The following is an 11,265-nucleotide window of genomic DNA, read 5'->3' on the forward strand; positions in this document are numbered from 1 at the left end:
AATTATTAGTTGTAGCTAGCTTACTTAGAGTCCCATAATAAAGAAGGTAGTAATCAATCCTCTAAGAGACTGATCGCCTCAGCCTGTGGTGATTACACTGTCAAGAGGGTTGGACATAAGCCTGTTCTACGCCATTACAATGAAGGTCAATCTAATGAATCTCAGCAAGCTCATATGCAAATATTATACTTTCAAACAGTTGATGTAAAGCAATAATCATTTAATTTTGATAATATCTTCTGACAGAATGACAAGTTTCACAGTAAATTTGAATGATGAAAATATCTATATGATGAAGAAGTTGTTAGTATTGAAAGATTTGATTGATTGTATGATATTAAATAAATGATTAATTTTTTACACTATTTTGTGATCTCTAAAAAAATGTAATAATAATATAGATTAGAAGAATAATTAAATCTTTTTTTTTATAAAATTATAGTACAGATATATAATAGAGCTTTTTCTAGTAGAGAAACTAGGATTTGATTTCTGTATTTAATTTTTATTATAGATTTGAAAAAGATTCAGCAGCTACAGAATAATCATGTCTTTGCACACTCACATTTGATGTATATGCGCTACAGCATAATAATAAAAACAGTATAATGATAAAAATATGAATAATTAGAACTTCAAAAATTAATATCTCATTATCATACTACTAATCTATAATAATTAATTTATTTATATTATCTGTAGTAGCTGTATTATTCATGAGACATTTATATATATCATTAACCTCTTATTGAGTTAAATCTATAATATTTTTCTTCAAAACTCTGTCAATATATTTGACTTTCTTATAATGTTCTTTTTCTACTTTCTCCTCTTTATGTTGTATGATCTTTCTATTCACATCTCTGACAGTTAGTATATCTTCTATTTAAACCTGCTGATATATATTTTTAATACTATGATATTTAATTTTAAAGTAGTAACTCTCAATCTCACTCTTTCTTATAGCATTGAGTTCTATCTAAACAAGACTGCCTTAGAAAATCTTGTTTAATTGATTGCTCAGATGAGATAATTTGAAATCAAGTATATTCTTCATATCTTGTATTACCTTCTTTGTCACTTAAATATGATGTTGTAGCTTTTTGATTGTATTGAGTGAGAATAGCTGTGATGAAGCAGTATTTGAACAGCTTGATTGTAGTGAAAAAAAGTCTTCTTCATATATTTGCCACTCAGGATAGTCAGAAACCTTTGAATTTAACTTAAATAGTATAAAATGCAGATTGAATAGGACAATGCCATAATCCGCAAAGCCAGCATAAATAGTAGAAGATTGAAAAGTCTTTTTGTGGATATCAACTAAATTCTATAGAAATTGATATTTTTCATACTGCTCATATCCATATCACATAGCTTGATTAAATATCTTTGAATGATAGTGCTTATATTGCTGAAAAGATATGCTGTCTAGAGATTGTAGTATATAATTTGAATGTAAAAGAAATTTATATAAAATAATCTTGTAGAGATTGTAGTATTGTAGAAATTCTTCAGTGAGATGAAATTTATGATTGTCAAGAAACAGCAATTAATAACTGCCTTGTTGATATTTTTTAGAGATTTTATTAAAGTGCTAAATCTATATAAAGCTAATTTCATCATTGATATAGCCAGTATCTGATGTTGCAATTGTATATCCACCTGGTAGATTGCTTTATGTATACCAATCTTCAAGTTGAGTTTTAGATTTCATGATGATAAAGAAATTCAATACCTCATCATCTACTGAAACATACTCAATCACAGTGATCAATCCTTGAGAATATGATGAAGTTATAACTGAATTAAAATCTTTAAAAGCAGTAATAACTCATTTTCCATGTCCTTGACTCTCTTGAAAGTTAATCTTATCAAAGTTGTAGATATCACAGGTTTGAAATATATACTTTTGAAGTAAGATTCTCAGACAGTCAAATCATACCTTGATATAGCTAATATTCTCAACAGCAATTCTTTTCAGATCTATTGCCTTCTGCTTAACTCTTTTATACTCATCTAAGCTTTATATATATTAATAGGTCCACATCTTGCTGACCACAGGTAGGGAGGTTAAAAAATCAGTATGATAATATTTGAGGATGAGATTCATATTATCTTGAATCTGCTTTGTGGTTAGCAGATAATTATTTCTGTTCATATGAGCTATTCACTCTTTTAACATATCCTTCTGGCTCTTGCTAAGCTTCTTGTTTGATGTAGTTTTTGCATTGTATATTTTTCTTCCATTGATTCTTGCTCAAAGATATTGATAAGAAATGTTGAATTTATACATTAGAGGTAGGATTTTCTGTTTTCAATTGCCATTATAAACTTCAATAGCACTCTGAATATATTTTTCAAGATCATCTATTTTATTGATCATGGTGATGATGATATATTAATATTTGAAGATTGATTAATGAAGAAGTTGATATTTTTATTATTACATTGTTTTTATCATTATGCTGTGACGCACTCACATCAGGTGTGAGTGCGCAGGGCACGATTAGATCACAGAGCTTGAACTTACTGTGACATGAAAAGATATTAAAAAATGCCTCAGCAATCTGAAATTACATATATCTATGTATTTTCTAATGATAACTAGCTCACTAAGAGTACTATAATGCAATAAGATTGATATTGATTCTCTTAGAAACAAACACTTCATGCCTTTACTTTTATATCAATAATATCAACAAATTATAAAGGGTTAAGCTCTAAGAACTAGAGGCTAGTCCTCCTATATAACAAAGACGAATTGCTTGAGAAAGGGAAGAAAAAAATGAGATGAGAACTCAAGCTTCAGCAAGCTTATGTAGCATGATCATGTATGCACATGCAAATGATGACTAGGCTGAGTCAGCCAGCCAGAGCAAATTTAGAGGTTCAACCTCTTATAATACCCCTCTTCTCCCTCTTTGTTGCAGGCCTTTACAACTATTTAAAACTCTCTTTACATTTAATTTTGCCTGCTGAGAGGCCTCTCAAGTGTTCAAGGTCTTTACTTTTTGTAGGAGACTCATGTCATTCCACATAGACTCAGCCCAACCTACTCATTTAATGAGGTATTGCTTTTTTCTCTGGTAGATTCATTCACTCTGAATTTCCTCAATCTCAAACTCAGATCCTTTCAGAGTCTCTATAGCAGGTGGCTGCCAGTTGATTTGTCTCTGACTAGACAGGGAATCTATCATCACAGCATGTAGAAGCTTTACATTAAAGACATTGTGAATGCTGAATAGAATGTTCAGTCAGTAAGCATGAGATTTTATCTTTTCTAGCACAGTATATTGATTATATTTTATGTTCAGCTTCTTGCACAGATGATTAGTTCTCATGTTCTCTAAGCTCAATCTGATTTTATCTTCAGATTGAAAGCTTGAAGCTAAGTCTCTTCATCTATTCACATATTTCTCTTGAGATTGCTGAGCATCTGTCATTTTTACTTGAGCTCACTTCAACACTTTATGAGTCTTCCTCATATAATCATCTGCAAACTCAATGAGATTATGTGATGTTTCAATGAGAGGTGCATCAGCTATATCAATAGAGGAGATGTGAAAAAGATGTGTTAAAAAGAATGAGCTCACACCTGTTGAGGCAGCATCTCTATTATTGATGATCAGCTCTGCTAGAGGAAGTCATTCACATCAGTCATCCTGTTGAAAGCTAATGTACTTATGTAAGTAGATTTTCAGAGTCTGATTCATTCACTCTGTAGCTTCATCAGTCTCTGAATGATAGACTATGAAGAGTCATCTCTTAATGTCTAATTTCTCACACACTCAAGTTCAAAACATGCTTGTGAAAGCTGATCCTCAATCTGACACTACTGCCTTAGAAATGCCATGTTGAGAGATGATGTTGTAAAGGAACACTCTAGTCACTATCTCCACATCAGTTTTCTTAACTGCTTTTAATATAATCTTCTTGATCAGTCTGTCTGTTATAATCATGATGTTCATATATTCTTTAAAGCTTGATAAGTTCATAATAAAGTCCATGAAAAGCTCCTGCCACATGCATTCAGAAATGAGAAGAGGCTTAAGCAGTCTCTGATGTCAATCTCTTCATGCAGTGTTTGATCTACAAAGATGACAGTTCCTGATCATTCTTCTCACATCAGTGGCATAGCCTGGCCAGTAGAACTCATATGTTAGAACTCCTGCCATTTGCTCTCACCTGGGATGGCTGGTAAGAGGTGAGTAATGAGCCTCATGCACTAACCTGGTTTGAAGAGGTTTGAAGTCTGGCACTCACTTACAATCTTGAAAGAGAAGCTCCTCATTCTCATTTAAAGAGTACTCAGAAACAAAGATCTTAATACTGAGTTCAGAAGAAAATCTGAATCTTTCCTCACAAAGAGTTTACTTCAGATGCTGTAGAATCTTGTCATTTTTGCAGATCTCATTTCACTGAGCTTGAAGAGACATCTCAGGTTCCACACTGACAGCAATCACTATTGATTCCATTTCAGGTGTCAGTACATTAAACTTAAGTAGTTGAGCTTGCCTCTGCTTGATTCTCTCATCATCAGTGCTTTGTGACATGTTCTGCTCTTTTTGTGATAGAGTATCTGATTCAGCATTCAACTTTCCTGACTGGTAATCAATTCTGAAGTTGAATTGATAAAGAATATCCATTCAACATAGCTGTCTTTCATTTAGTCTGTGTGTAGTCATGAAGTATTTTAGATTCTTATGATCTGTGAGAATTTTGAATTCCTTTACACTTCATAGCTCAGCATCTCATTTCTTTAAACACTCAATTATCACTAATAACTTCTTATCATGAATCTCATAGTTGCATTCCACAGGTGAATGCTTGTAAGAGAAGAAGGCACATGAGTGTAGAATGCTCTGCTTATCATATTGTAGCAGCACTTCTTCTGAGATGTAACCTGAGAAGTTCATTTTCAATATAGTCTCATGATCAGAGTCAAATTGAAGCAGGATTGGAGCAGAGATAAACATTGATTTTAGATACTTAAAAGCTTTCTCAGCCTTGCTCATCTACAAAAAAGGAACATTCTTGTGTGTAAGAATTGTCAGTGAGGTCACAATCTTTGAGAAATCTCTGATAAATTGTCTATAGAAATTGATAAAGTCTAAAAATCCTTGTACATCTTTAAGAGTAGTAGGTGTTGCTCATTTCAAAACAACTTTAATCTTCTATAAATTTATTCATATACTCTTGCTCACTTCAATGATGAATCTAAGATATTTTGTACTGTTCATCTCAAACTCACTCTTTCTGATGTCTGCCTGTAGGCCTGGTTTCTGTAGACACATAAGCATCTTTTGTACATGCTCACAATGCTTCTGTAAGCTTCTTGAGGAAAATATCAAGATGTCATCTAAATAGATCAAGCAGAAGTTGTCTAGATATCCACATAATGCTCAGTTGATATATTTTTGAAATGTGCTTAGAGCATTGGCCAAATCAAAAGATGTAATCAGCCACTCAAATAGTCTGTATCTAGTTCTAAAGACTGTCATTCACTCATCACCTTCTGTGATTCAAATCTTGTGAAAAGCTGCAATAATGTCCAGCTTAGTGAATCATTTAGTCTGTTTAATTCACTGTAGAGTCTCACTGATTAATGGTAGAGAATATCAATCCTTTCAGATGATTTTGTTAAGAGCTTGATAGTTCACACAGAATCTTAGCTCACTCTTAGACTTCTTCATGAATAGTACAGAGGTGACTGCAGAGGAGTTGCTCACTCTAATAAAACTCTTATCTATATAATCTGTAAGAGTCTTTCACAAAGCCAGTAGTTTCTCTTGAGATATATTATATAATGAGTCTCAAGGGAGTTGTTCTGTGCTATCATCAGTCTTTTTAATCAGTTCAATCTCATGATCTCTACCTAGGCTATGAAGTGAGAGTAGAGTGTTGATGACTTTATTATCAAATATGTCCAAAAACTCATGATAATGTTCAGACAACTTTTCTTTAGAGTCAATTTTTGATTTCACTTCTAGAGCCTTTTGAATGTCAGTCAAACTAATAGTGAGGATCTTGCTGTTTCACTTCTCTCAAGTGCTCACAAGCCTAGAGAAGCTTATGACAGAGATGAGAATCACATCAGCTTTTGTGTTTGAACTAGACTCTATTTCTATGCTACTCTCTTCAAATCTCACAATTCTTTGATGAGGGATCACAGTTGTCTTTTGCTGGGCCAGTCAGAGGTCATCTAGATACATATCATGATCATGTAATCCATTCACCACATAGAGAAAGGCTCATTCAGTTATGTGACTGCCTATATCAATTTGAATGCCAGTCACTATGCTTGTGGAGAGTCCCATGGAGTCTTCAAAGCTAGTCATTTTAACAGAGAGAATTTCAATGCACAGAAGCTTATGCTTATTAACATAGAATTGAGAAATAAGACTGTAGACATTACATTCACTGTCTATCATTGCTCTAGTTGAAAAGGCATTATCTACTAAAGCATCAACAGTAAAGGGTTTGAATATAATCTTAGATTTAAATCTTCTTCATTGCTTTCTCATAAGCTTCTTATTTTACTTCTTTCAGTATTTTTTAGTTGGAGCTACTTTTTTTCTGAATTCTCACTCATATTCACATTATCATTGTTCAGTACCAGCTCAGGGATCACCTTAGCTATCATGAAGATGGCAGAGTGTCTGAGAGATTTGAACAGACAGCTCTTAATTATATGATCTTCAGCTTCACATCTCAGGCACAGGCCTTGCTCTCTTCATCAATTAACCTCTGTCTGATTTATTAATTTGATGTAACAGGTGCTTGAGATCATAGCATCAGGAGAGAAATTCATCATATCATCAACAGAAGCTTGAAACCAGTTTTGTTGGTCAAGAACAGCATGACAAAGTAGAGAGTGTGAATTAGATGTTGTATGATCTGAAGAAGATCTGCTCTTGTGATGTTTAAATCACTATCTTAAAGTCTTAAGCTCAGAGAGTTGATGATCAATTAATCTAAGCTTCTTGCAGTAATTCTCATAAAGAGATGATTCTCTTACACTCATCATACCTTCTCTTAGCTTCTTGCTTAGAGCAGATTTCAAATACTTCTTTTTAATATGATCATCTCATCTATGATCATCAGCTTTCAGCAGTAGCTGATTAAATTTGAGCAGAAAGTCAAAGAGAGCTCTTTTACTCTGTTATAGATTGTTGAGCTTTTGCATAGCCTTTTTCTATCATGCAGAATCACTAAAGAGCATGCATGTCTGCTTCAATAAGCTCTCTACTGTGAAGTTGATCTTGTTCTTATTATTCTCAACTCAGAGATAAACTCAAGCTGCTGCCATTTCTTTCAGTCTCAAGTACACATATCAAGCACATTTCTCATTATTATCTAAAGCTTTTCCATTGATCTTAAGTTTTGATTGAAGCTTTAACTCTCACTGAGGATAGTGCTTCAGATTAGAATCACCATACTTCTCACAGTTCAGTAGCTTGATTTTTGATCTTCTGACTGTAATGAGTAATTGCAGATTCAATTGAGAGGAAGTTGATGTCAAAGTGTTCAAAGCTTGTCATAGATTAGCTATTTCAGCTTGCTGAGCTGCTATTAAATCTCTGTTCTCACACTGAATCTGTTTCTGCTGTTGAAGAAAGGTCATTCATTGTTGTTTAAAGCTGCTGAAGATGTCCTTGCTCATTGCTTCATGTTAATTCATTTGTGTATTTGTTGTACAAGTCTATCACTTTATCTCATTCAGCTAGATGTTTTCAATGTTGCTTATTCATTTGTTATCACAATTGCTAACTCAGTCTATTCATATACCAGTGCTATCACTGAACTTTGTGATGCAGAATTTAAGACTTTCAATAGTCTATCATATATCAACACATTTGCTGAGCTTCATGATACAGGATTAAGACTCTCAGTGGCCTATCAATGAAAGGAGTGAAGCAATTCATAATGTAAAGGGTTAAGCTCTAAGAACTAGAGGCTAGTCCTCCTATATAACAAGAACAAATTGCTTGAGAAAGGGAAGAAAAGAATGAAATGAGAACTCAAGCTTAAGCAAGCTCGCGTAGCATGATCATGTGCGCACATGCAAACAATGACTAGGCTGAGTCAGCCAGCCAGAGCAAATCTAGGGGTTCAACCCCTTATACATATACTTTCACATCTTTACCTCCATATCAATAAACACTTCATGTCTTACTCTGATATCAACAAACACTTCATATCTTTATTTCTATTCAAAAACAAGTATCTTCTAGAGATGCTAAGATCAATATCTATGAAAGATGTTCTTCAACAATGTTGAATACGCGGGGGAGATAATATCTCGCACGTTGGTGCGTGGGGGGTGTTTGGCGTGTGTTGCCCAGGCGGCCGCCCCGCCGCACGTGATATAGCGTATATTAGATAGCTAGCTAGGCTTCCCAATATAAGAGATTCAACCATCCCACAGTCACGTATAGGGCGGTATCACGTGATAGCAATAATCACGTGATGGAGATAAACCTAGTCTCGGCGCCATCACCAGCACTCCTTTAACCCTCTTTCTTATGAAATGCAAAGTCAGCTGTTCCAGCCATGCTATTAAGTCAAACACTCATTTATTTTCTTAACCATACCAATTTATATGTAATCTATAATACACTCATTTAATATTTAATAGCTAGTAGTAATTCAATTTGTGGTTGTTTCAAAATTCGCGATTCAGCAGGGCCGTAGTGAAGTAGGTAGCGAAATTGATGGGTGGCGGAAATCGTTGGGTGGTCAGTCACGTTAGTTATCCGATCCTGAGCCAACTACGTCACACCCTAAGCTATTTTAGTTACTAGCATCAGACCAGCCTGTCTTTCCCATATTCAAAAATAAAACCACCCACACATGTTCAAAACTTCATTTAACAAGATGACGTCTGTGTCTCGATGGGAAAATCTGCTACTCCGTCCGGCATTGGCGGGTGCGATAGATAAACCGCAGCCACTGACAATCATTCCCGTTTTCCTGTACGGCACTGCGTGGAAAAGGGAAAAGACGGAAGATTTGGTATACCAGGCGCTCTCCGCAGGGTTCAAGGGTGTTGACACGGCCGCGCAGCCAAAGCATTACCGGGAAGATCTAGTTGGTGCGGGGCTGCGGAGGGCGTTGGCGGAAAAGAAAGTGAAGAGGGAAGATATCTATGTGGGTCGATTTCATACCCACCTCCCGGCTTTCCCCTTCTCAATTCGTCATGAACCAGGAATCGTTAACAACATTGGCATGCTCACTTCAGGTACAAACCAAATACACACCTATTGGAGGCCAAGACCCCAGCTCTGTACCCTACGATCCCTCATCTTCGATAGCAGATCAGGTGCATTCTTCCGTCAAGTCGTCGCTGGCCAATCTCCGTCCGCTGGATGATACAATTTCTGAAAAGGATACCTACCTTGATGCCCTGGTTTTGCATAGTCCGTTACCAACCACTGAGCAGACGCTAGAAGCCTGGGTGACACTAGAAGAATACGTACCTTATAAGATTCGGAACCTGGGGATATCGAACTGCGAACTCTCCGACCTAAAAGCCCTGTGCAGTTCGACAAAGGTGAAACCAGCCATAGTCCAGAACCGATTCTTCCCGGGATCACAATTTGACATACCACTCCGCCAGTTCTGCCGGGAAAACTCGATCGTATACCAGTCATTCTGGACGCTAACTGCAAACCCGACACTGGTATGGTCTACTGAAGTTGGCATTCTGAGCCAGCAGGCCTGCATCAGTCCGCAGGCTGCGGTATATTGTCTAGTGCTTGGGTTGGGGAATACTGTTGTGCTCAACGGGACAAAGAATGAAGGTCGCATGCGGTCCGATCTTGCTGCTCCAAAAGCTGTGGAGGAGTTTGCGGTGAAATTCCCTGAGCAGTGGGATAAGATATTGAAAGGGTTTAGGAAGAATATTGGAGAGACGGCTGCAATGTGAGGGATTGACCTCTGGTCACCAGTCACCAGTCACCAGCAATCAGTTCTTCTGCCATACGCCGTCCTTTTGGATACAAATTTGTTCGAAATTTGTCGCGAAAACGCAGCAATCCAACCCCTTCCTAGAACTAGGCGAAAGGTTCTTGGTTAAAAAATAGTCTTTCTTTATGATCTCCATTGTTCTGTGTGGATGAGACAGGATTGGAGTCCGCTTTGGATGCATGAAATCCCACCAAACTCGTATGAGACATAAAGTCTAGCTAGTCTGTCCTCTTTCGAATATATGTCGCGGCGCTATCAATTGGTAGGTAATTGCTTTAACCCCTGTGAGGGTTTAAAAATGAGAACAGGGACTTCTCTGTTGACAGACACAGTTTCATGATTTCCCTTACCCTTTATTCATTCTAGAATAATGATTTTTGGATGAATGTATCATTCCCTATGAGTGATTGTGAAAATAAACTGAATGTGGGAAACTTTCTGCTTGCCAAATATTCAGACATTGATGTTTCTTTCTGAGCAGATTCAAAGAAGAGGATTGTGGTGCGCTCTCATGTTAAAGGAACAAGAGAATCATTTGAAGACACAAGTAACTAATTATGTGTGTGTCTATCAAACTCTTTCTTCAGTTCAGCTGGAATGGAGGATACATTTTTTCTTTATTGATTTAAGTGAGGGTTAACAACTTAGGTGTATAATTAAGACAGGAGCCAGACATTTCACTGTGACATGCTTCTATTCTTTGGGTATTACAATATCTAGACACCAGTCTTCCCAAATTGCCTGCCTACTCTCCTCTATATAGACTATACGTGGTATGGATATATAATAGATGCCCTTCCCCCCTTGTCCTTCCTCCACCCCAACCCTCTCCAGCCCTCATAGGGAGTACACCGCACCTAGCAACCTACCTCCCGCCACCATACACTCCGTTAGAGGTTTAGTTCTTCCCTTGCGGTCAACCGGAACCCGGAGTAAGTTTCCCCGTTAGGTATCCCGTCTTGGCGTGTTTGCTCTGTTTACTTTTACGCCTTCCTCACTGGCCACACAGAGTTCGAGCCACATATCCCGCCCAAACAGGAAGGAGGCAGACGGTGCGACAAATTTGAAAGTTCGTCTTAAGTTAGTTAAGTTGTTCGCCCAAAGAAGCAACAGCGCCCCCAGAGATTATCTTCAACGATATCTTTTAACGATCTTCAGCCTCCACCCTCGCTCTCAACCTTAACCTCATCTTCAACCTTAATCTTCTCCCTTCTCTTTTCTCCCTTTCGATGTCTACCCCCCGTGTCCACTTACGCTCTATCTGATGTAACATAATCTCTTCATACCTGTCCTCCT

At 36.7% G+C, this 11,265-nt stretch overlaps 1 protein-coding gene across 1 annotated transcript; it reads left to right on the top strand.

Annotated features, from left to right (window-relative positions):
* Positions 1 to 8,877: 8,877 nt before the first annotated feature.
* On the top strand, positions 8,878 to 9,928 carry PAAG_08463 (oxidoreductase; the record flags this gene model as incomplete). Its single annotated transcript, XM_002789571.1, has 2 exons — positions 8,878 to 9,150; positions 9,242 to 9,928. 2 exons carry the CDS (start codon positions 8,878 to 8,880, stop codon positions 9,926 to 9,928), a joined length of 960 nt encoding a protein of 319 aa, XP_002789617.1.
* Positions 9,929 to 11,265: the final 1,337 nt, after the last annotated feature.

This window comes from Paracoccidioides lutzii, assembly GCF_000150705.2.
Source record: "Paracoccidioides lutzii Pb01 unplaced genomic scaffold supercont2.35, whole genome shotgun sequence".
In the NCBI taxonomy this organism is placed as follows: domain Eukaryota; kingdom Fungi; phylum Ascomycota; class Eurotiomycetes; order Onygenales; family Ajellomycetaceae; genus Paracoccidioides; species Paracoccidioides lutzii.